This window comes from Sarcophilus harrisii, chromosome 2, assembly GCF_902635505.1.
Source record: "Sarcophilus harrisii chromosome 2, mSarHar1.11, whole genome shotgun sequence".
Classification (NCBI taxonomy): Eukaryota; Metazoa; Chordata; class Mammalia; order Dasyuromorphia; family Dasyuridae; genus Sarcophilus; species Sarcophilus harrisii.
The window spans coordinates 32,982,142-33,009,407 of NC_045427.1; the positions used below are offsets into that span (position 1 = coordinate 32,982,142).

Below are 27,266 nucleotides of genomic sequence, written 5' to 3' on the forward strand. Positions count from 1 at the left end.
TAAATGATACAGGGGAGTCAGGAGGACCACAATTCAAATGCAGACTTACTCAGACACTTAACATTTCCTAGTTGTGTGACCTGGGCAAGTCATTTAACCTCAACTGCCTTGCACAAAGAAAAACAACTGAAACACAAAGAATTCCATACTTATGCAAAGACTGGTAAAATGATAATTTTCAATAATGATTCTATGAATATCTAAGGAATAAAATAATGACAAGGATCAGGCTGAAATCTTTAAACTAATGGAAACTAAGACTTGCAAAAACACAAAAAGGTAAAAGATATAACCCAAAAAGCCCTGGCTGTTTCTTCTTTTTACATCATGACTAACAAAAAATATGTTTTGAAGAATTTCAGTAACAAAATTGTATCACACAATTTACCATCATAGGGAGGGATAAGGAAGGAGGGTGGGAGAAAATTTGGAACTCAGTTTTAAAACAATAAATGTTTAAAATTGTCTTTATGTATAATTGGAATAAAATAAAATATTACTAAAGATAAAATAGAATGTCCGAAAAAGAAAAAAAAAAAAACTGGCTTAAGGTTATGTGCCCCTAACGCACTGTTGGTGGAGTTGTAAACCATTCTGGAGAGCAATTTGGAACTATGCCCAAAGTAATATCAAACTGTGCATACCCTTTGATCCAGCAATAGTGTAAGGGATCTGTATTCCAAAGAAATCATAATAAGGGGAAAAGAACCACATGTGCAAAAATGTTTGTAACAGACTTTAGTAGTGGCAAGGAACTGGAAATTGAGTGGATGCTCGCCACCTGAGGAATGGCTGAATAAGTTATGGTGTATGAATGCAATGTAATAGAATATTATTGCTCTAGAAGAAATAATGAGCAGCCTGAAAAGACTTAACATGAACTGATGCTAAGTGAAGTATAACCAAGAGAACATTTTACATAGCAATAACAAGATTATGTGATGATCAATTGTGATAGACTTGACTCTTTTCAACAATGAGGTGATTCAAGATAATTCCAATAGACTTGTAATGGAGAGAACCATCTGCATCCAGAGAGAGAACTATGGAGATTGAATTTGGATCAAAGCATAGTATTTTCACCTTTTTATTGTTATTGTTTATTTGTTTTTCCCCTTTTGATTTGATTTTTTTCATGTAGCATGACAAATATGGAAAAATTTTAGAAAAATGAATGTGGAAAACAATTTTTACATTTATTTGGAAAAATGAAATATGTTTGCTAAAAAAAAAAAAAAATGGGGAAAAAAAAAAGTAAACTTCTAAAGTTCTTATCCTGGATGGGGGCAGAGAATTTTTTCTGCTTGTGACTCGAGGAAAAAAAAATGCTGAATGTGAAGAAAAATGTTTTAGGGTTCTTAGGTGTCCACAAGCTGTTGCTGTGTCTTGGAACACGGAAGGGTTGGTGGCCAACAAATTTTGGACTTAAGTCTCTGGCTGAGTTGCACATCGAGCTGGTCATAATGCCCCCTTGAGGAGCTCCCCAGAGGATGGTCCTTGCTGGTGGGACTTGTTTGGGGAAGTGGTCCCTTGGAGCTGGAAGCAGTGAGTCCATATTTTCCTGTGGAATCCTGGGGTTCCGGAAGTCCAATGGGATCAAGTATACTGGGGTTGCTTTAATCAGAGTCCCATGAGTTGAGGGATGTCCCCGGTGAAGTGACAGTGGTTTTTTTTTTTTGTTTGTTTGTTTGTTTTTTTTAAAACAACTGCACCTGTTTAACCTATATTGGATTGCTTGCTGTCTAAGAGAGCGAGGAAGAAAAGGAGGGAGAAAAATTCGAAACCTAAGGCCTTACAAAAGTGAATGTTGAAAATTATCTTTGTATATATTTGGAAAAATAAAAAGCTATTTTAAAAAGATTATATGCCCAATAAAAACAAATTTGCATTAACAGAGTTCATTTGCAATCCAGAAAACAAATTTTGGCTTAAAATCCACAGCAGATCTTCATCTGTTACATTATTTAGAAGAAAAATAAGGAATTTTTCTGTCTTTTTCCCTTATAAAGAGAAAAATATGTAATAAAAATTCATCTAGCAAGAACAGATATCATTAAGAAGATCTGATTGGTCAATTCCAACATAATTTTGATGGAGAGCCATCTGCATACAGAAAGAGTACTATGGTGACTGAATATGGATCACACCATATTGTTTTCACCTTGTTACTTATTTTGTTTCTCATTTTTTCCCTTTTTGTTCTGATTTTCTTTGTGCAGCATGATAAATGTGGAAAAATGTTTAGTAGACTTGCACATATATAATGTATATTGGATTACTTGCTGTTTGGGGAGGGGTATAGGGGAAGGGAGATGAATGATTAATATAGATTAGAAGTTCTTCCAAGTCTCTGTACAGGCCCAACCTGAAAGCTGTCGTATCTTCTGGGTGACTCCAATGCCTAAAGAAAATATCTGCCCCACTAAAGAAACACATTTGAGCACCAATCCAATTAAATCCTGAGAACTGAGGAACAGGGGATGGGCTGTGAGCCAGAAAAGATTGTGAGGTAGGAGGATGGCCGACCTCCCGATTGCTCTCCTCAAATATTTTGCAGAAACTCGGCCAAGTTCCATTAAAGGAGCATCACTTGGATTTAGGCCAGACCCAAGTGAGGAACCATAACACAATCCCTACACACAGTGCCTTCTTTGTTCCAACTATTTAAATGACTGTGATACCTTACTAGCTTTGGAATCTCACCCATTTTCTGCCTGGGATTTTCCCATTGGGGAACCTGAGAATTGGAATCTGGGATCTCCCAGATGAAAGACTCAGGAGTTGGTGCTCCCCTGAATTGGCAATTTTTTTTTTTACTACTTTTTATATTTACATTAGTATTGCTAGAATTACATTAGTATTAAGGCTTTTAGCTATTGTTGCTGTTACTGCAAATTGCCTATGCATTTGCCTTTTCTATAAATCATTAAAACATCTATCTTCTTTTTCTTGTGTGTCTTATTGTAAATGTGAATCTGAACCATACCATAAATGTTCTTATTCATACAAGAGGGAGAAAAATTTGGAACACAAGGTTTTGCAAGGGTGAATCTTGAAAACTATCTTTGCATGTATTTTGAAAATCAAAACTATTATTACAAAAAATTTTAAAAAGAAGCTATGATAAATGGGTTTAGCTTCTTTAGGAGAAAGGTCCAAATTATAGAGTTTCCACTATTAACTTAGAAAGGAGAGTGGTTTTGAAAAGATAATACCAAAAGAAAATATTATGGAGGAAAACTCAAATCAAATGCTATTTGCTACTGTCTTTTGGATTTATCTTGCACTGTATGCTAGCTCATAAGGAGATGTACTTTCTGATTACTGTTTTACAAAGGTCAGAAACATATTGCATTGATAGAAAAAGAGTTAAATTCCTCCTCCATTTTTTTCCTTAAGTTTTTACACAAAATGATTCAACTATTGCTAGTTTTGCTACCTCTGAAGAATTGGGCTTCAGACTGAAATATTGGAATATTATTTACTTCTCATTACTTCTTAAAGAAATAGGAATTCTGTCATTCTTTTGACTGGGTCTCTTGTGTAATTGTGTAATTGCATAATTTAGGGCTTTTGATGGTATTTTGAGACATGCCAATAAAATCTTAATTAAAAAGAAAGAAAGAAAGAAAAGAAAAAGAGACCCAGTCAAAAGAATGACAGAATTTGAAGAATTATGTATTGGGCCCTGATTATTCCAAACTGCTTTATAAAATATTATAAGTTGGGACAACCTCATAGCTGCCCTCTGTCCATCTCCCAATACTACCGTCCACTTATCATCATCTTCATCCTTTGGCAGCATAACTTCTCCCTCCCTCAGGAAAACACTAAATCTTTGCCTCCCTTACAGGCCTCTGTAGAGGATAGAACTATGACTTTCTCTCATGGGGGCTAAATAAGAACTCCCTGAATTTCATGTAGGGAATCAGAATCAGAATCTAATCATTTAGGGGCTTTTCCCACTCTCCTTACATTCACAAAGAATCTCTCCTATATGAATTCTCTGATGCACAGTAAGATGTAACTTCCTTTTAAAGGTAGAATATTCATAAAGATTCTATCCAGTATGAATTCTCTGATGTTGAATAAGATCTGAGTTTTGATGGAAATCACTAACATCCAGAAAGAATCATGCCAGTATGAATTCTCTGATGCACAGTAAGATGTCCTTTGATCCTATAGGCCTTCCCACATATATTACATTCATAAGGTTTCTCTCCTGTATGAATTCTTTGATGTCGAATAAGTTCTGAGTTGTAGGGGCAAGCCTTCCCACACTCCTTACATTCATAAAGAATCTCTCCAGTATGAATTCTCTGATGGACAGTAAGATGTGCTTTCCTCCTAAAACACTTCCCACATTCATTACACTGATAAGGTTTCTCTCCAGTATGAATTCTTTGATGTCGAATAAGAACTGAGTTGTGATGGAAGGCTTTCCCACACTCCTTGCACTCATGAATAATCTTTCCAGTATGAATTCTTTGATGCACAGTAAGATGTGCCTTCCACTTGAAGCCCATTCCACATTCACTACATTCATAAAGGTTCTCTCTAGTATGAATTCTCTGATGTTGAATAAGATTTGAGTTGCAGAGGAAAATCTTCTCACAGTCCTTACATTCATGAAGAATTTCTCCAGTATGAATTCTCTGGTATAGATTAAGTTGTGGCTTCATCTTGAAGGCCTTTTCACTTTCACTGGATTTGTAGGATTTCTCTTCAGCAAGAATTCTTTGAGGATGAATAAGATCTGAGTTACAATGGAACATCTTCCCATATTCCTTACACTCATCAAGAATCTTTCCAGGATGAATTCTCTGATGCAGAGTAAGTTGTCTCTTACACCTGAAAGCCTTCCCACAATCACTACATTCATAAGGTTTCTCTCCAGTATGAATTCTCTGATGTACATGAAGATACTCCTTCATCCTGAAGGCTTTATCACATTCACTACATTCATAAGGTTTCTCTCCAGTATGAATTCTCTGATGGACAGTAAGATATTCCTTCTTCCTGAAGGCTCTTCCACATTCATTACATTCATAAGGTTTCTCTCCAGTATGAATTCTCTGATGCATAATAAGATTTGCATTCTGGCAGAAGGCCTTCCCACATACTGTACATTTGTAAGGTTTCTCTCCAGTATGAATTCTCTGATGCACAATAAGATTTGTATTCTGACAGAAAGCCTTCCCACATATTGTACATTTATAAGGTTTCTCTCCAGTATGAATTCTCTGATGCACAATAAGATTTGCATTCTGGCAGAAGGCCTTCCCACATACTGCACATTCATAAGGCTTCTCTCCAGTATGAATTCTTTGATGTTGAATGAGAGCTGAATTGCAATGGAAGGTCTTCCCACACTCCTTACATTCATGAAGAATCTCTATGTTATGAATCCTCTGATAGATATAAGATTGTGGATTCTGTCCAAAAGATGTTCCACATTCATTATATATAGGAGATATTTCTCCAGTATGAATTTTTTGATGTTCAATAAGATCTGAGTTGAAATGGAAGGTCTTCCCACACTTCTTACACTCATAAAGAATATCTCCAGAATGAATTCTTTGATGCACAGTGAGATAGTTCTTTATCCCAAAAGCCTTCCCACAGTCACAACTTTCGTAAAGTTTCTCTTCAGGAAATTCTTTGGTCTCTGAAAAGAAGAATAAAGAGCCAATTAACCCTGCCTTTTATTCCCTTTTCCAAGGTTCCTAGTTGCTCAAAGATTTTAGACCTTTACTTTTGCCTTCTGGCTTGAGAGAATTGATCTCACTGGTCTTTCAGTAAGGATCACAATTTAACTTATGGAAAACTATAATGACTCAAAGTTAACAGACATAAATGAATTGAATGAAGATGAAATTACCTGGGAAACGAGTAAGTCCTTACTCTTCTGTTAATTGTTGACATTTGAATGGAATAAAGAAATGACTATCTATGAAAAGTAGATGGCTTTGAGAGCTTGCAAATGTATCCTTACCATATGAAGTAAAAAGAGGAGTATAGTTACTGAACAGAAAGAAAAAGGAGAATTAATAAGTTCAAAGTGAGAAGGACAGATAGAGAGATGAACTAAATGCAGTAAAGAAGAAATATGAGAAAAGAGGTTTGTATCAGAGAACTGTTGCCATAAATTTCCACTAAAAATCCAACAAAATCTACTTTGTTAGGAACTGATTCAAATTTGTAAGAATAAGATCCAATTAATAGTAAATGATCAAGAAATATGGGTATTTTTCATAAGACATTATTAATGAAACATTACTCAAACTCTGGCAAACAAAGAAGTAAAAATTAAAACAACTTGCAGGCATCATCAAATAGCCATTTGGGTAGCAAAGATATTTTAATACAACAAATTTTGGAAGATATGTTGAAATAGGTACTTGTTAAGCTGTGGTTCTTATTTTCTGAAAAGCAACATTTCATTCAATAATCTCACTCCTAGATCAGCATGCTCAAAACGTTATTGGAAATAAATAAAGATCTCTCAAAAAATTCACAGTAGATTTTGGTGAAATAGTGAAATACTGAAAACCTATAGGTCCAATGATGGGATAATGGTTAAACCAGTCCTGTTATAAAAACATAATACTGTGCCTTTATAAATATAATTTCAAAGAATAAAGAAAAATAGGATGAGATACGAAAATACCAGAAGGTGATTCAAAAGCAAAAAGGGTATATAGTTAATATTTTAAGTATTGTGCTTATTTTAAAAAGCAAGATTAATGTGATAGAAGTGCGGCAGGAGAATGCCTGGTTTAAGATAAGAAAATATTCAATGAATAGAAGAGAAATATAGATCCTATAATGAGGCAACAACTTTGAGAGTGGGGGGTACATGTGAGTAAAGGGGTGGAAAAAAATTTCTTAAGTTAAAAAATGAAGTTTTAAAGTCTCAACTCTTCTTGGGAGAAGCCTTAATAAGATTATTGTGTTCAACATTTTATAAAACTTTAAACTAAAATAACCAACAGAGTTGATGATTTTCATGCAGTCACCTTGATAGCTGCTTCCTGGAATATCTGGCTCTGGCATCCAAGATGCTTCCTTTATTTCCAATTGGTTGATCACATCTGGTTTGGAAACTGCAAATCCTGTTTGTTGAAAATGGAAAAGTCCTAGGGATAATCACCTCATAATTTCATTATAGAACAGACAGATGAAAAACTCCTCCCAACTCTTTGTAGAAAGGTAGGGAAATAAGAATGTATCTTAAACCACCAAAGGTACGGTCTATGTTGATTGATTTTTTCTGAGATCACTGAGGGCTCAGTAGGCTGACTGGACAAAGAGATAGGGTTTGTTGTTTACTGTTGTTATTGTTTTTGGTGGAGAAAGAGGAGAGGACTACCTACATTTTTAAAAACCATCCACGAATTTTTATAAAAGAATTTAACACTAGTTCAAGCTCTCTTTAGGAAAAAATATAAGCAAAGTAGGAAGACCTCAAGGATATTACAAAGGACCATTGAAAGATGTTTTAGATTATGGTGAAATTGGTTACAGAATAAGACTCAGGAAAAAAATAGTTCATCTCACTCAGTAATGGGAACACTTGGTGTAATGATTCCTACATTGAAATTAAACAGAAAATCTTGGATTTGAAGGAACAGATACATTTTCAAGGCTAATACAATCAAGCAGTCATTTTTCTCTTGCCTATAAAAGAATCAGGAATAACTTCCTTTTGTATGCCAAAGAAATACTTTCAAAATCTCAAATACTTGAAAATCTCCATAGTATATAAATTAAGATTGTAAAGGGGAAGCTGTCTTACCCAAACAGACCAAGTTTCTATAGTTCTCCAGCATCACCTCCCTGTACAAATTTTTCTGAGATGCGTTCAAATGTTCCCACTCCTCCCAGGTGAATTCCACAGCCACATCCTGGAATGTCACTGATTTCTGAAACACCAAAAATATTTGTTTACTCAAGTACAGCTCTAACAATTATGAAGTTTGAATGTAAATTCCTTGCCAGCAGTAATTGTTTCGTTTACTTATTTGTAACCCCAAATAGTGCCTGGGATACAGCAGGCACTTTAAGAATTCTTCTCTCATTAAGACTGTAAGCTAGTAGTTGTATGTTTGCTTTCTTTTCTTTTCGTTTTCTTTGCTTCTAGCACACACTGGATGCTTATTGCTGTTAATAGATCCAATAGCATAAATTTTAATAGATTATTTTGTATTTACATTGAGCTGTTCTTCAAGGACAACTCTGAGAGGTAGGTACTGTTCCCATTTTATAGATGGGGTAGAAACACAGAGAAGTTAAGTAATTTGCCCAAAGTCACACAGCTAATTTACTGAAGAGCAGGATAACTCAGAATCTGTTCCTAGTTCCCAGCCCAATCTTCTACTCCAATTGCCTTATGAAGTCATTCATTAAATAAAGTATCAAGAGTAGTTCATTATGAAGGTGAGGTCTTTGTCCTGCTGCCATTAAAGACATAAAACCCAACAGAGGGCCAGAGGGAGGCCTGCATGCCTGTGCTTCACCCTAGCTCACAGCTCCAGCCTCTCCTCATTTCCTCCACACAAGATTCGTGAGCCCCGGGCTATGTGACTCAAGAGAAGGCCTTATACAGGGCACTCACCTTTAAAGAAGATACTTCATAGAAGTTTTGCTCCAATATATAAAATGTGGGACTGCTATCTCACCAAACATTTACACAGTCACAAAGCAATCGAATGGCAACCACTTTAAGTGTTTTTTTTGTTTTTGTTTTTTACTATGTGCACCCATGGCTCCTACCTTTGCTCTTTGCTTGCATTCAAACAGTAATATACCTAATTTCTTTGCTACTTGCTGAAAGAAAACAATGAAAAAGAAATAATAATTATCAAGTGGCCCTAAGTCTTCGCTTCCAGATTAAACACCCCCATCTTTGAGCTCTCTCACCACTAAGACAGTTGCTTTCATCTCTTCATTCAATAGCTGTGCTTCTTAAAATGTGGTGCTTTGAAATGAACAAGATTGTGTTCAATGTTCTTGGAGTCGGAAAAGCAAAGAAAAGCAAGTATGTGAAAAAATTATAGCTGGAAGTTGTGTTAAAGGACCATTACTTTCCAATTCATATATTAAGAGCTTCAAGAACCTTTAGAATCCAACTTTCTCATTTTACAAATTAAGAGAAGGACTAGAGAGGGTAAATAATTTGTTAAAGATCAAAAGGACAGTAAAATGGCAAATCTGCACTAGGTCTTCTTGACTCCAAATCCAAAGTTCTTCTTACTATACCATGTTACCATACTGTTTCTACAACCAGCCCAAGGTGCGACTGAGTTTATTTATATACAAAAACATTCATAAGGACACTCTTTGGGGTAGCAAAGAACTGGAAACAAATTGAATCTCACTAATGAAGAATGGCTAAAAAAAACTTGGCATATTGATACAATGAACTATTATTTTACAATAAAAATGACAAATATGAGGAATTCTAAGAAACATTGGAAGATATATATTAACTGAAATAGTGTGAAATAAGCAGAGCCAAAAACACATTAATATACAATAACTAAATTTTTTTTAAATGAAAAAGATGCTGAACTTAGAGAAATTGAAATTAAAAAAAAAAATGTTACTACTTCACCTAGCAGATGGTAACTGGTAACCACAAGAAGAAACTATTTTATGAATTGCTAGGTAGAGTTATTGTAATGTGTAACTTTTGTGTAACTATAATTCTTTGGTATAAAGGAGGGTAAAATACAGAGCATGAGGAAGAGAAGATTTTTTTCCCCACAAATGACTAGTGAAACAACAAAAAGCATTACAGAATAAATGTAACACTCTTTTCTAATTGCTCACTAACCACTCATTTACTAATGTATTCCTGCTTCTGTGGCACCACCCCTCTTCACCAAGATCTTTCAGGGACATGTGATAATGGCTAAGTAATCATTTACTTGTTTCAGAAAAGCTGGATCCTGTCTGTCTCTTTTTACTTTGGGTGTGTCTACTTTCTATTGATAACTTCTGGGCTCATTCCCGGTTCAAAGTATATTGTTCTTCAAAGAGAAAACTCATCATCATCATCATCTCACACACACCTAACCATGGTCCTCACTATTCTCTGATCTCTTGCTTGCCTCCAAACTAGGTTTGTAAAATCTTTTTGTAACATTTATCACCAAATTTTTTTTAAACACTGCTTTACTACTTTTTTTTTTTAAATACTGCTCTATTTCTCTTTGTAAGATACATCCTTAATGATACTTTTTAAAAAAAATTTTATTGTCATGATTAGATATACTTCAAGTCAATCAGCTATTAAGAATTATAGCCAATATCTATAACCATTTTTAAAATGTTCTAAATCACTACTGACTGGAGAAATGCAAATTAAAACAACTCTGAGATACTACCACACCCCACTGGCTAATAAGACAGAAAAGGGAAACGACAAATGTTGGAGCAGATATTAGAAAATTGAGACATTAATGCACTGTTGGTGGAATTATGAATTAATTCAACCATTATGTAGAAGATTTTGGAACTATGCCCAAAGGCTATAAAGCTATATATATATAGATCCTTTGATTCAGCAATACCACTACTAAGTCTGTAACCCAAAAGACAAAAACAAAAAGAAAAAGGATCCATTTTTACAAAGATATTTAAAACAGATCTCTGGTGACAAAAAACTGGAAATTGTGGGTGGATACCCATCAATTGGGGAAATGCTTAAGAAGTTGTGATATATGATTGTGATAGAATACTACTGTGCAATAAAAAATGATGAGGAAGATGTTCTCAAAAAAACCCAGAAAGACTTAAACTTGAACTGATGTTTGCATCAGTGAAATGAATAGAACAAGGAGAAAACTGTACACAGTAACAAAAATATCTTAAATGATCATCTGTGAATGACTTAATTATTCTAAGCAATACAATGATCCAAGATAATTCTGAAGGACTTATGATGAAAAAATGCTAACCATCACCAGACCCTTCTCCCCCATTTTTGACACTGGCAACTTTGTTTTTCTTTTTCTTATTTTAGTTGTTTTTTCCTTCTGATTGGAAGGTAGAGAGCAGAGGAATAAATTCCTCCCAAAGCCTTTCTTTACAGAAGGCTCAGACTGTTCCAGCTAATTTTTCACTTTCCAGCAACTGTTCTGTTTGGTTTCAACTCCAACAACAATATGCCTGCACATTGGGTAGCCTATTCTAGCCCTCCTTTTCAGCTTGCTTTTGCATATTATTTTCCCTCATTAAATTGTAAGCTCCCTGAGCACAAGGACTATTTATTTTCCTTATTTGTATCTCCAAAACTTAAAACAGTGCCTTGAACATAATAGGAAGCTAATAAATACTTATTTATTATTGACTTATTGAGTTGCATGTCCAATTGATGTTTTTTTCTCTCCTTTACTGATAAATGCACAAGGCATATTAATATACTGCTGTTGTAGCTGTTAATTAATAGAGTCATTATAGGAAGCAATTTGGTATTATGACATAAATTCTACTAAACCGTGTGTATCCTTTGACCTAGCCATAGACACTCAAAGACATCAAAAACAAAAGGAAAAAAAGGATTCATAGGTTTCAAAATATTTATAACAGTTCTTTTTCTTATAGCAAAGTACTAGGAACAAAGAAATACCTACCACCAAGGGAATAGATGATCAAATTACACTAAATGTAATGGAATAAATATTATCATGCCATAAGAAACTACAAAATGGTGATAGTTTTAGAGAAATTGGGAAGACTTCTATGAAGCAATGTAAAGGGAGAATAGCAGAACTAAGAAAATATTTTCCAAAATGACACCACCATATAACGATCAACCATAATTCTAGAAAACAGATGATAAAACATGCTTCTCATCTTTTGACAGAAGTGATTTTTCCTTTTAAAAATTTTTTAAAAATTGTTTTTATTCTGGTTATATATGTACATTCATTTTTTTGAATATATATTTCATTATGAATCATATTGGGAGAGAAAAATCAGAACAAAAGGGAAAAACCATGGGGAAAAAAAAGTGAACATAGCATGTGTTGATTTATATTCATTCTCCACAGTTCTTTCTCTGGATGTAGATGATTTTCTACCCAAAGTTACTGAGATTGCCCTGGATTCCTGAACTGCTGAAAAGAGTTGATCATCACACAATCTTGTTGTATTGTGTCCAATGTATTCCTAGCTCTGCTTGTTTTGCTCAGCATCAGTTCATGTAAATCTTTCTAGTCCTTTCTAAAATCAGCTTGTTCATAATTTTTTATAGAACAATAATATTCCATTACTTTCACATACCACAACTCATTCAGCTACTTCCCAATTGATGGGCATCTCATTTTCCTTTTCCCTCCTTTATGATTTTCTTGGGTTTTATGCCCAGAGTAGCACTGCTGGATCAAAGGGTATGCACAGTTTTGGAGCCCTTTGGGCACAGATTCAAACTGCTCTTAAGAATGTTTGGATTCTGAAAGAAAAGTGATAAGAAATGGATTTGTTTTTCATAACTATGCTTCTTGGCAGGCTTTCCTTTTTTTTCCTGGAGGTTGGGAAAAGGGGGGAACAGATAGAATTTGAGCGGGATAGCAGTCAGCAATAGAGTTATCAGAAAGATAGAAAAAGAGGGTCACTAATGCATTTTTTAAAATGTACAAAAGAGAACAGAAGAAAATTCAAAAGGAAAACTGGATAGCTTTTAAAGTCATATGTTCAAGTTTTATACACACATGCATAAAAATAAGTTAAACATAATTGAGATTTTAGATCTTGCAGATATAATCCTGTTTCTTTGTATATGGAAAAGATTTTCAGGAAGGTCTGTTAAATTCAGAATAAAAAGAAATAAAAAACAAGTCCAAATAATCAATTCACTCCCCCCTCTTCCCCATCCCACTATAAAATGAGAGAATAGCCCTCTATGTCCAAGTAAAGCTCCAAGATAAGAATGGTTTGTACTTTGTGCATATTTGGAAGAAAGGCCTTTCCCTTCATGTCTCAGCAGTCACTTCACCCTTGAACTCTCATTCTGTAATAACTTTTTAGTCTATCACCTCTCTTTGACACACTGATCTCCTGATGTTCAGTTCCTCTTGGGATGTCCACTTTGGGAAGGGATACAAGGAACCTTGTATACATTATCTTCCCCTAGGAGATGTTTGCTAGTATTTCTATTTGCTGGATTATATGTATATATAGAGACATAAATGTAAGTATGGATAATATGTTTATGGGTGTGTGTATGTATATATGTAGTGAAAGAGGAGGGAGGGAAAGAAACAGAAAGACGGAGGGAGAGAAAGAGAATCTGATACATGACGCATTTTAATGCTCGCTGGCTGCCTGCTGGAATGAAATGAAGCAAGAAATTTAAAAATGAAATTAGAGTTCTGGAGAGAGAAAAATGGAAAGACAAGAAGCTTAGAATAAAAGTTAAGAAACCTTACTGAAGTAGCAGTATCCCTAAAAAACCAGAACTAAGCAAAAAGAACTCAATTACACAGAATAAAGTTAAAACACTGAAAAAGTGGGAAACAAGTAAAAGAGAGATAATATAAGAAATATCAGAATCCCTAAAAGACATAAACAAAAAATCTGCATACGATATTAAGAAATTATAAAACTTTCCAGATATATTAGAACCAGATGTCAAATAAAGAAAGGGAAGATTCTTTCTCTGTCCTGCTGAAACAAAAACAGAAAACTGAAAATCATTAGTAATGTCAGCAAAAATTCAGAGCAATGCAGAATCCCACAAGACTACACTGCAACTGTTACAAAAGGGAAAAATCTTATTTATTGCTGTTCAGTTGGTTTTTAATTATGTCCCAACTCTGGGGGCTTTCTTGGCAAAGATACTGAAGTAGTTTGCAATTTCCTTTTAAACTTTAATACTTTTTAAAGATTAAAAAAAATGATAAAGCTTCAGCTAATTTAACAAAAGGAGGAAAAGGAAAATTACAAAATATATGAGGAGAAAGAGCAAACAAATCTGAATAGAATTTTAAGCACATACTAAACCAAGTTATATGTTTAAACAAAAATAAGAATATTTTTACAGTTACCTTCAAAAATATAAAATACTTAAATTAACAGTAAACAGAATAGAAATTTTAAATAATCTGGTTCCTTAAAAGATAAAGGACCTAAATAGAAAGTAACTGTCAAAAAAAAAAAAAAAAAAGTTACTGTTTCTGACTAATTTATAGTTGACTTCTGTTAAGGACCATGTCTAAGTGTGAAGGGGAGGGAGAGAGTCCCCACAATTGTGAATCATAACACACTTGAAAAATTGCAAATCAGTCTTTACTGACACACATGTTGCTTGTGGATTGAGAATAAAATAAATTGGAGGCAAAGGGGAAGAAAAGAGAGGTTGGAGAATGGAACTGCCTCTCAGCCTCCTTGCATTGTTATCATCCTCTCATATGAAGAGTTCTCTTCTGCTGGTCAGAATTAGATCGCCAGTAGCCAGGAGCAGGTGGCTCCTGTAACAGACTTCAAATTAAAAAAACAAAACAAAACAAAACTTAATAACAATACTGCAAAAATTATTCTCAAAAATTGAAAAAGGTACATTGCTAGTCTCCTTAAACATGATGTAGTCAGATTCCAACCCAGAGAAAGATAAAGAATATTGACTTACTCCATTAGTGAATATCAATTAAAAATTTTTAAATAAAATCTTTTCAGACTATGGCAAATTATTTAAGAAATCATTAATTATGACCAAATTAGATTTAAATCAGGGATACAAAGAAACTACTTGATCATCTCAATAGCTGTAAGAACATTTTTGACAAAATAGCACTCATTTATATTCAAAAACAAAAACTTGCCAAGTCTGGGCAGAAAGGCATCTTTTTTAATATAAAAAATATGTATTAAAAACCAATAATAGGCAATATGCAACGATGATAGAATAAAACTGGAATTCTTAATCTTTTTGTAGAACATATACCCTATCCTTTTGACATTCTGGTAAAAATCCTTTCAGAATAAAGTTTTTACATGCATAAAATACAATAAAAAGAATTGTAAAGGAAATAAATGATACTGAAATATAATCAAATATATTTAAAGAAAGTTCACAGATCTGAATTAAAAAACCCCTAGATAATAGGGACTTAGGGCTTGGGTAAACATTATGGTTCCTTGGGATGCAATGACATCTCTGAAAGGGATGCCACTTCCTTTTAGAATATCAAGAAAACCCTAAAAATGGACCAATAGTTGGGATAAACCAGTAAGCTTATGATAGGGACCTCAATAAATCATTTCAATCAATTAAAAAAAACTGAAAAGCACTTTCAGGGTACCTCCTATGTGCCACATCAATATGTGCTTTTATTGGCTTTTATTAGAGATTTATTAGAGAAACATACTGTTAAAATTTTTCCTTCAGTTTTTAACTTTGGCTAAATTGGTCTTATTTGTGCAAGAGCTTTTTAACTTCATATAATTAAAATTATGCATTTTATTTCCCCATAGTTCTGTTAATTGTTTGGTCATAAATTTTTCCCTTATCCATAGATCTGAAAGGTACATTTTTCCATTTCTCCTTTAATTTACTTAAGGTAACACCCTAAAAACCTAAATCTTTTATCTATTTTGATTTTATGTTGGCATATGTTATGACATGATGGTCTATGCTTCATTTCTGCCAATCTGCTTATCAGTTTTCTCAGCAGTTTTTATCAAATGAGGACTTCTTGGGTTTATCAAATACTAGATTACAATGGTCATTTATTTCTGTGTATTTAATCAATTAACCAATCTACTTTTTTAGCCAGTACAAGACAGTTTTGAAGTTTACTACTTTGAGATATGGTTTGAAATCTAGTACTAATAAGCTGCCTGTTTTTTTGACATTTTAAAAAATTCACTTAATGTTCCTGACCTTTTATTCTTCCAGACGATTTTAAAAATTATTTCTCTAGTTTTATAAAATAAATCTTTGGTCTTTTGATTGGTATGGCACTGAATGAGTTAATCAACTTAGAATAGAATTATTTTAATTAAACTGACTGGGTCTACCCAAGAGCAATTACTATTTCTCTAATTATTTAGATTTGGTTTTGCTTGAAGTACAATTGTATTTACATGTTCCTTGGATTTGTCTTGGGAAATAAACTGAGAAGTATTTTACATTGTCTACAATTATTTTAAATAGAATTTCTCTTTCTATCTCTTTCTTTAGTATTTTCTTGGTAGTATAGGGAAATACTAAGAATTTATATGGGTATATTTTACCAACTGTAGCTCTACTTAAGTTCTTCATCGCTTCAACTAATTTTTTTTTTAGTTGATTCTCCAGAGTCCTCTAAGTTTACCATCATATCATCTGAAGAGTGATAAGTTTTTTTTTCCTTCATTTGAAAATTTTAATTCAATTTCTTTTCCTTATTGCAACAGCTAGCATTTCTAGCATAATGTTTCATCCCTTATTTTACTGGGAAGATTTTAAGTTCAAGCCTATTACGGATAATGCTTATTCTTAGTTTTGGATAGATACTACTTATCTTTTTAAGAAAGGCTTCAATTATGCTTTGTGTTCTAGTGTTTTGTTTTGTTTTTTTCCCAAGGGTGTTGTATTTTGTCAAAAGCTTTTTCTACATCTATTGAAATAATCATGTTTTCTTGTTTTTTTTATTGATATGGTTCTAATGTGTTGACATATTAATGTTATTGATATTTCTTAATTATTATTATCTCTTACATACTATTCAGTAAATGATTATACACTCAGACTCACTTTCCACCACATCCATGACCTAGAGCAGTGGGCTTCATATTTCCCATTTGCATCACCACAGACGTAATCTGCTTCGTTTTTTATTGCCAATCTCTCCACTGTCTCAGGTCACTCACATCATGTAAATAGCTGTTACTCTAAAATAAACTTTTTTCTTGCCATTTTATTTCACCCATTATATGAGAACTTAAAACAAAATGAATTTCACACTTAAGCAAGCAAAATGAATTTCACACTTATTGGTAAAATGAAGGTTCTCAATCATGACTCTATGAATATTTAAAGAACAAAACAGTGACTACAAAATTAAGACTGAAATCCTTAAACCAATGAACACAAATATTCCTAAAAGTATAGGAATAAAAGGTGTAAGTCTGAAGAAGCAAGGAACACAAACAGATGAAATGAGGGTGTTAATCATAATAATCAAATTTAAGGAAGAATGTACCAGGCCTTCATTATTCCAAACTGCTTTTCATAATATAAATTGATGCATCATTCCCAAGAGGTGCCTTTTGTCTATTTCTCTTTTTGTAGGCAATTTGTTTTTATGTTACAAGTACTACCTTTTATAAGAAACAAAATGATTCACTGAAGAATGCAGGAAAGATTTATTTAACATTCTTGCTAAAAATGAGTGCTTAGGTTAATAGACACATCGGTGAAACTACCAAGTGTTTTATTTCCTATCCTAAAGCACAAGTCCCTCTCCCATTCTCCATTAATTGGGTGTTACAAAAATTAAAGAATGTGAATCTCCATCCATTATTTAGCCTATCCCAGCTCCAAGAAGCTTACATTTTTATGTGGGAAGATAATTTGAGAGGCAAAGTTCAGAGGGCTCCTGTTCAAATCTGAAATTATATCCTTGATTTTACATTCTTTAATATTTTTGTGGGTTTCAATTTTCTAATTTAGGTTTCATTTCTCCAATTTAATTTTCAAAACTCTGTGGAGACTAAATTCCCATTTAATTGTCACAATCACCCACCTGTTTTTTTTTTTTTTTAAATCCATAATTTCCACAGCCTTTTCTAACCCTTCGAAACTAATACTTTTTATATCCCACTTCATAAAAGTATATTAGCCTCTGCGTAAATCTCACACAGACAATCTCCTGCTACACTTAAAATCCCAGCAAGCTGTTAAGGTCAAAATGAGAAAAACCATGACTCCAGCCATTCAGTCAAAGGATAGTTAATCCCTGAATTCTCTGTTAATTCTTCTGACAGGGCTGTACCAGGAATGAAGGTATAACAACATGCTCCAATTGTAGCACATTTCTTCTTCTCCTTCTCCTCTTTTCCCTCCTTTCCCCTTCACCTCCTCCTATTCCCTTTTCTTCTTCTCCTTCTCCTTCTTCTTCTTCTTTTTTATTTTGGCCAACAACCTATCCAGAACCATTCCCATTCTGCTAATGTCATCCGACTGCTCTGTTATTCCCTTCACTGCTTGTCTGGCATAGTTTATCCAGTAATAGTTACCCACCAGAGTAGGAATGAACCAAATCCAGAACTAACTAGATTGCTAGCCTTGGATTCACTAGGTACTGCCCTTGACTTAATTCTTACTGATTCAGTCTACTTTCTTCATCAAATGCCAGGATAAAAGAAGTAGTCAATTGTCTCTTCAACAATGAGATGATTCAAACCAGTTCCACTTGTTCAGTGATGAAAAGAACCATCTACACCCAGAGAGAGGACTGTGAGAACTGAGTGTGGAACACAACATAGCATTCTCACTCTTTCTGTTGTTATTTGCTTGCATTTTATTTTCTTTCTCAGTTTTTCTTTTTCTTCCTTCTTGATCTGACTTTTCTTGTACAGCAAGATAACTGTATAACTATTAACATATATATATTTTAACATATTTAACATGTATTGGACTACCTGCCATCTAGGGGAAGGGGTGGAAGGAAGGAGGGGAAAATTTGGAACAAAAGGGAATGTTGGAAAAATTACCCATGCATATGTTTTGTAAATAAAAAAATTAAGAATAAAAATATGTACAACTAAATGCACGGTTCAATAAATTAATTTAAAAATTATAACACTATTGAAAAATAGTTGAATTCAAATAATCTCAGTGAATAAACTTAATCTCCAAGTTAAAAAAAATACAAAAAAAAAAAATAGCCAAGTGGATCAGTGCACAGATGCCCACTCAATCCCCAAAGCAGGTTTGAGAGTGCTATCTCCACAATACCACCAGGCTAGTTTAGGGTAAACTCACCGCTGAGAAATTGCTAGAGCAGTACATGTCACTAAAGTCCCTATGTTTTGTAATCTTTCACTGTCATGAGAAGCAAACCAAATGATTTCCAGAGTTGGCATGAGGGGCTGGCTGGTATAACCTTGTTGATTCCCTCACAGAAAGGATTAGATAGAACAAAGCACTACAATTTGTTATTGTGGGAACTGGAGGATCATACGCTTGAATTCATTTTCATGTTTTTCCACACCCAAAGGGAATGGTACTGTCTGGACAATGTGATAACCAGTTGCACAGGTTTAGAAATTGCTTTTGTTCAGACTTTTTACAGAGTATTTTTACCAGATCTACTCGGGCATTGGTGTCTACCATTTGCCTTGAATCCTTGACTTTCATCTGTGGTTTAAGAACCATGATTCCAAATCTTCCTAAGAGATCTATACCTATTACATCTATCCCCAAACCATGTTTGGCTTACTCTTTGATCTGCATTTTCTAAATGCAGTCCTTGTGGCAAACCAAACATTGTTCCAAATTGGACAGGCTGTTCCAGAAAATCCTCTTTCTCCATCAGGGCACAAATGCTTATTGTGATTACTTCTCCGGGCTAATCAAGCCTCTACATTCTATAATTAGACAAGCATCAAACTGAATTGTTTTTGAGGTATCTTTTCCAGGAACACATACCCAAATTTTAACCTGATATCCCCCATTGTAAGTTGCTGAGAATTTCATATCAAATAAGTTATTTAAAAGAAAATATGTTTGTGCCACAGAACACACAGGACAGATGTTATTCCCACATTAGGAATATATTAATAAATATCCCCTAAGAAAACTTCTCCAATTCTCTTCTCCAAACTATACTAAAGTTGTTTCAACTTTAATTTCAGTAATCAATAAAATAATAGCTGGGTGCCACAGATACATTATTTGCTAAATGTTCTTACATTTTGAAAGATTTAAGCCTTAATACCAACTTATTTCTAGTAAGATATATCTCTAGTAACAGGCAGATGATTAGGCCAAATATCCATTTTCCCCTATGATGGAAAAACAATCATTTACCTAATAACTACATTTTTCCAGACAGAAATCAGCAGAATTTTTTTATACTTACACTTTGCTCATGGCTTTTAACCTGACTGCTTGCTCTGAATATAGACACTTGCTGGATTCAAACAAGAGAAATCATATTAGTTATGGGGTCCCAAGAAATTTTCTCTCAAATAGCCAAGTCTCACACCAAAGGCCTCAGATCTAAAAAGAAGACTTACAAATCATTGTGCAAAATCTAAATAATCCCAGGGCAGATATGGTGGCAAGCATTTTAATGCTATGTTTTCTCTTTTCATATGTGCCTCCAGGACACCATCAAAACTAGATTTAGGACTGTTAAAATCCTACTTTTAGGTATTTTATTTTATTTTTAAAAATTAAATTAAATTAAATTTTATTTATTTATTCTTTGCTGAGGCAATTAGGGTTAAGTGACTTGCCTAGGGTCAAATAGCTAGGAAGAGTTAAGTGTCTGAGACCAAATTTGAACTCAGGTCCTCCTGGTTAAGGGCTGGTGCTCTATCTACTGCACCACTTAACTGTCCCTTTTTAGGTATTTTTAAAAAGCTATAGATCATGTTTGTTATCTTATTCATTAAACAATGAGACCATGATACACTTAAATGGTAAATATTTATTGAAGAAAAATGGTAGAAGTAATGGCTTTTGAAACAACTATTTTCAGAGAATTACAGTTAATCAGAAATCTAACAAATATCTCTTAAAATTTTCTTGCATTACTAAGCATTAGAACTCTTGATACAATATCTTTTCTAAGTAGATGTTCAGCAGACTTAAGTTTAAGAGCTAAATAATGGAAGCAATTTTACTTAATCAACAGGGAGTGAAGGAGTGGGGGACCTGAGTAGAATAAGTGGTGTTTTTTTTTTTTTTTTTTCTCACCATCCCACCTAAGGGGGAAGGGTTCAGGCCAAGGCTAAGGAGCAGCCTGTGGGAGAAGGATGGACTATGCCCTCACCTTCCCAGACCAACTGATCTAAAAACCAAGAAGTTATGCAAATAACTAGTATGCAGTTTTCAATTCTAAATTTCTGATTAACTACCAAAAATCCTAATTAATTTTCAGAAATTCAAAAATGAAAACATTTCTAAAGTATTTCACCTGCACATAGGAATTTTATATGATACAGGACCAAGCTTTTTTCCTAGGGCTAATGAATGACCTTGCTAGGAAAATGGTTTCAAGAAAGAAATTTGCAAATTAGGGGCAAGGAACCCCAGAACAGGGTTTGGAATCCAACTTCCCTTTTTCTACCCTTAGAATTACTGTGGACTTTTCCCCAAACACAATAATTATCAATTTTAGTTTTCAATATTATCCCCAAATAACTTAATTTTCATAAATGATAATCAGTCCTAAAATTCAGATCTAACATAATTGATCACAAAACTGTATAAAAATTTCATGTAATTTAGAATCAAGTTTCTAATTTTAACACACATACCAACTGGAAAAGTTATCTTAAAATCAACCAGTACTTCAGTTTGTGAGATTCCCTAAATTCTAACTGGATGTTCCATTCAAACTCAATTACTTTTGGTTATATCCCAATTCAAAGAAATCTTGTCTCTTTTTGTGAGCCAGAAAAGGTTTAAGTGCCTCAATTTTTTTTTTAATCCCAAGATGCTGACCTTTTCATCTTGAGATTTTCACCAGCACAGCCCCACAAACCTGATTCCTATTTATGTCACTATAAACTTCTTACTGCCCTTTTAAAAATCTTATCAATTGCTTTTACAATCAACCTTTCTTGCTCCTTGTTTTTAAAACCCTTTAAAATTTTTTTTTCTATAAAATTTCATAAATTCTACTCTTTTAAGTATATTTCTTTGTTAAAAGGAGAAAGCAAGACAAACCTTAAGATTCAGAATAAAGGTAATATTTCAATTATTTTGGGCAAAACTTCACAAACTTCTAGCACATGTCTCGCAGGGCTGATAAAATTTTAAAATATGGCTCATACAATTTAGAAAGCAATATAGCACCTTAAATATATTTCATCTAATTAAGAGATACAAGCATATGACTTCTTTAGGTAAATTACGAGAGAATTTATTTTTGGGGGGAGGGTTTAAAATCAAATCAAGTATAGTTTTATATTTTTTAGTAGCAATACTTCAATATTAATGCACACATATTTCTAAAATCTTATTCCCAAATGTATCAAGTGAAAGTAATTCTAATCATATACAATTTAAATTTAAACACAAAGAAATTTAGGTTCCTTTTTTGGGGAAAAACTCTTCGCCCTCAAAACTCCTCTCTTCTAGACTCCCTAATATTTTTGAAATGACAGGAAACTATTAAGAGACCTGAGATGGAAACACAGGTCCTTGGGAGCAAAATGGCAATGGTTCTGATCTCCCCGCAAAACTTGTATTCTCAAACCCATGTGGATGGCTTGTATTTTACTGCTCCTATTGAGAAGGGAGAGGTTTTAAAGTATAAAGTGGATTTTCCTAGTTTTCCCCAAGCCAACTTGGATAAAGACCACATCCTTCCAAGTGCTATGAAAAGAATTTTTGGACTCAGGAAGTCTCTGTCTGGAGAGAATTTGAGGCTGACTCCAGGGTATGGGGTAAAGGGTTTGGGGAGCCTACAATTCTTTGAAAGGGCTGTACTGGACATACCACCTCACAAGTTGTGACCCTGGCCATTCCCCAGTCCCTTCAAGGGAGAGAGGCTGTTTTTAAGAAAACGTAACTTTTAAGAAAAATTCAGATTAGTTTGAATAAAGAAGTCTGATAAGCAAAGTGAGAAATAAAAAGACACAAAACATGTGCTTTTAAAATCTTAAATGGCCAGATCTTTTTCTTTATAATTCAGCTGACTGAGAAAAAAGCATAGAACACACACACAGATTTTAAATTCCTTTTCTGTCTAGTGCAGATTTGTTTCTATCTAATTTTTACTTCCTTTTAGAGGAATGTTTCCTAGAAAAGAGTCTCTTTTCTCTTGGGCCTTGCCTCTTTATTCAGTCTCCCTTAGAGTTTCTTGTAAATATTTCTTATGCAGATCATTCCTGCACTCCTGTGTAGAAATCCTCCACTCCCGTGGTCACAGACCACTCTAATATTTTACTCAATTTTAGATTTCCTGCCATCCACCCTTTTAGGACTATTTGGAAGAATGTACACTGAAGTTCCCTTGTTACCCTTTATTTATGTGATGCCATTAAATTCCCTCATCTTACTTATTTGTCTCAGAACTCAGCACACCATAAGATGCCCCAATCACCAAAGGCAATGTTAGATAGTCCATCTTCTTACCCTTGGCCTGTGCATAGAGTTGCCTGGTTGCAGAGCCTACTTTCTTTTTCCCTTCCTGATTTCCTGGATTCATCAGTGGTCTCTAATCTAAGCTGAATTCCACTCAACCCTGCTTGGTTGGATCCTTTGTCTAGATTGTCCAAAGCTGGGGGTGGTCTGGTTAGAGGGATAATCTTTATAAAAGAGTAACATGATGTCATTCTCAGTTCCTCACTGGAGTAAACTCACTTCTCTCCATAAAGTTCAACTCTCATTAATTGTTGACCAATCAGAATTCATTACTTCTCATCCAAGGGCCTATCAATCTCATGCTTCCTTTTTGATCATCAAGAGGACAATAAGTGCTTTTTATTAATCATTTGCTGGCCATAGTTGATAAAACTGATGGTAATTTTCCCCAACACTTGGTCTCTCAGAATTTTAGATTGACCATGCAGAAGTAGTGTTGAATGAATAAACATATGGATAAGTAAAAGTTGGGTGAAAAGAAAATTAGGCACAAGGAAAGCATACAACATGTTTTGTGGTATGTCACTTAGTAGAACTGTACTGGGTAAGAGAAAATTTGATTTTGCAATCACAGTCATGGACAGGTTTATATGAGATGAGGTTTATATACCTTGATGAAAATTTAGCTATGTGTTTCCTGGCTTTCATTCAAAACATTCAGTCACTTCCACTATCAGAGCCTTGGTTTGCTCTTTTAGTAATCTATGAGCATTTATTAAGAGCCTAACATGTGCAGGGCTATACTAGGCAGTGGAGTCATAAAGGAAAATAAAATATTCCCTTCTCTCTAGGAGTTTACATTCTTCTGGTGGAAACAATATGCATGCTATAGTATCATAAATATAAAGTAGGAGGTGGAATCAAGATGGCAGAGAAGAGGCATTCCCAATCTCTCCTAATATTCCCCTACAAAAACTTTAAAATAATGCATCAAATCAAATTCTAACTAGCACAAACAACTAAAGATTAGCATGAGACATTTTTCCAGGCCAAGACACAACTTAGGGGGTCAGAAGGTATAATTTGTGACAATGGAATAGGGGCTGGCCAGTAGTGCACATGGCAGCTACACCAATTCTGGGCTTTGCAGCAGCAGCAGTTCATATTACTCTCATGACCTAGAGACAGAAAGCAAACTGGAAAATTGGTCAGAAAGAGATGACAAGGGTTTTCTGTGTTGGTACTGGGTGTGGGGCTAAGGGCCTCTTGGCAACTCAATTCTGCATGACCCAGTTCTTTTTTTTTTCTTTCCTTTTTTTAATTAAAGCTTTTTATTTACAAAGATATGCATGGGTAATTTTTCCAACATTGACCCTTGAAAAACCTTTTGTTTCAAATTTTCCCCTCCTTCCTCCCACCCCCTCCCCTAGCTGGCAGGTAGTCCAATACATGTTAAATATGTTGAAATACATATTAAATCCGATATATGTATACATAGTTATACAGTTATCTTGATGCACAAGAAAAATCTGATCAAGAAGGAAGAAAAAGAAAAACTGAGAAAGAAAACAAAAACACAGGCAAACAACAACAGAGGGAGTGAGAATGCTATGTTGTATTCCACACTCTGTTTCCATGCTTCTTTGTCTGGGTGTAGATGACTCTTTTCATCACTAAACAAGTGGAACTGGTTTGAATCATCTCAGTGTTGAAGAGAGCCACGCATGACCTAGTTGAAGTAGCAGGGTGAAGATAAGTGCTTGGGGGACAAAAGCTGCAGCTGTGGTTACAATTCCAGGATAGAGAGACAATAGGAGCCCTCATTCCTGATCACTGTTCTAGGGAGAGAGGAATGTTGGTGCTTGTGATCCCAAGGGAGAAGGGCTCCTTCCCTGGGTAAGGACCAAAATGTAGAATAGAGGAACAAATGCAGATTTGAAGACACCAAAACCATGCATATCCCCAGATGTAGTTTATGAAATCCCTTGGGAGTTTCTAGACGAGGAAGATCTCTGCTCATCTACAAGGGTCCCAGCTGTACACTCTGGTTGATGCCTGTCTTCTAATTGGTTTCCCCCTCAAGTACCCATTGAGAGTCCAGCTAATGGTGCAAATAAAAATTAGATGAGCTAGGGGTAGAGGTGTGTATTCATCTTGGACTCATTCAGGGCATCCAGCATACCCCTGGTCCAGTGTTTATAGAAAATACCAGAACTCAAGAAGACAGGTTAAATTAGCTTCAGGGCAACAAATAAAACACCCACTGCTACTAAAGACACCAGATTGCACAGGAATAAAAGAAACTTTTCTTAAACTGGTAAGTAGCCTCTATCAAAACAAACAAACAAACAAAAAAACAAGGCAAGGCATTATCAATGATGGGGATAAACTAGAAATCTTCCTAATAAGATCAGGCATGAAGCAGGGATGGCTATTACGAAAACTTTAATTCAACATCGTAATAGAAATTCTGGCTACAGAAATAAAACAAGAAGGGCACAAGGAAACAAGACTATCACACTTTGTGCTGATATAAAGATAAAGTTAGGAGAACCCTAAAAATAACTTAAGAACTAGTCAAAACAGTGAAGAACTTTATCAAAGTCGCAGGAGATAAAATAAACCCACGCGATCACCAGCATTTCTCTGTACCAACTCACAAAACCCAGCAGTGAGAGAAAGAAAAAGGAATTCCACTGGAAAGCCTGCAGAGTGTTGTAACTGAGGGTCTCTCCGCTCGGACTCACCCAGGAACCAGCTGGCTGCAATTACAACTCCCCTGAACACAAAGGCACGGACACACTTGGAGAAAAGGGAATTGCTCGGGGTAAGAGAAGGGACAATTCTGCAAAACCAAACTCCCAAGGAATTCTTCATAGAGACAAAAAGCGATGCCCTTTGTCGGGGAAAACAAGCGGTCAAGAACACCAGGAGAACCGCCGACAAAGAGAAGGAACGCAGCGCAAGTGAGAGGCAGAAATCATCACGGCCAGGCGTTAAGCCCGGGAACTCGGGGACCACAGGAGCCCTGGCTTTGAGGGAAAAGAACCCGCTCTTGGACAGACATCTGGGACCATTGCTGGGGGTGGGGAGACCGCGGGTCCTCGAAGAGCCCCAGAAGCTGGGACAGTCGGGCTGCGGGGCACGCTTGGGGTCCCGCAGCAGCGGTTACTTACCCGGCCGGGCTCGGCGGTCACTACGGGGGCCATGGCCTCCTTCTCCTCGGGGGCAGAAAAGAGACCGCCAGAGGCCGAGGTCCTGGGGAGGAAAGGAGGCCCATGAGAAACTCCTTTTCTCATCGAGGAGGACCCCGGATGGCGGGGGGGTGGGGGGAGAAAGGGGCGAGCCACAAGGCCACGGGCACTTCTCCGGGGGCGGGGCGCTGGCTTCAGGCGGACACCTCCCTAGGGACAAAGAACACTTGACAGGCAGCCCCAGGAAGACGCCAGCTACAGGGAAGGCTGCCTGGGGGAGGGGCCCAGGAGAATACGAGGAGGAGGAGGAGAGGTAACCCACGTGACATCAGGCCCCGGAATCTTCCTTCCCCCCCCCCCCCCCCCCACCCACAGTCTGCCCAGCTGGAAGAAGGAATGAGGGAACAACCCGGGCCCCTGGGGGCGGAGCTTTGGATGCGGCTCCGCCTTAGACTCCGCCCCCAGGACCCGCCCCTCTGCTTAGGCGCGGCCTCTAGACCGCGGTAATCCGAGACAGGGCTACCTTCTCCCCCCGCCCTCCCCAGCGGACGCTCCGCCCATTCTCTATGTGCTCCCCCCAAAGTCCCCGGCGCTCCGACCCCGCCGCACCCCTGCAGCGGGTCTCTGGCTGGACCCGGCTCCATTTTCGGATCCCGCTCACCCCGTCCCGGATCGGTCAAGAGAGAGAAGAGGAAAAGTGTCACAACAAAGCATGGAAAAGGCGAGAAGAAGGCAGGGTGGAAGTGACGTCAGAGAGCTTTGGAAAATGCTCCTGGGATGAACGAAGCCTTCTGGGAATTGTAGTTTGGAGGCTTCGC

At 35.7% G+C, this 27,266-nt stretch overlaps 1 protein-coding gene and 1 gene segment (V, D, J or C); both read right to left on the reverse strand.

Annotated features, from left to right (window-relative positions):
- The window catches only part of LOC100935631, an 824,790-nt gene that overhangs the window by 555,540 nt on the left and 241,984 nt on the right, over positions 1–27,266 (reverse strand).
- On the reverse strand, positions 1,831–27,176 carry LOC105749135 (zinc finger protein 345). 2 transcript variants are annotated; one of them, XM_023495247.2, is made up of 5 exons: positions 27,058–27,176; positions 26,431–26,512; positions 7,799–7,925; positions 7,020–7,115; positions 1,831–5,668 (listed from the first exon to the last, which is right to left on the reverse strand). In XM_023495247.2, exons 1-5 carry the CDS (start codon positions 27,090–27,092, stop codon positions 4,116–4,118), a joined length of 1,893 nt encoding a protein of 630 aa, XP_023351015.1. In that variant the 5' UTR covers positions 27,093–27,176; the 3' UTR covers positions 1,831–4,115. The 2 variants fall into 2 exon arrangements, with proteins under 2 accessions (XP_023351015.1, XP_031813007.1); XM_031957147.1 differs by lacking the exon at positions 27,058–27,176 and having other exon boundaries at positions 26,431–26,996.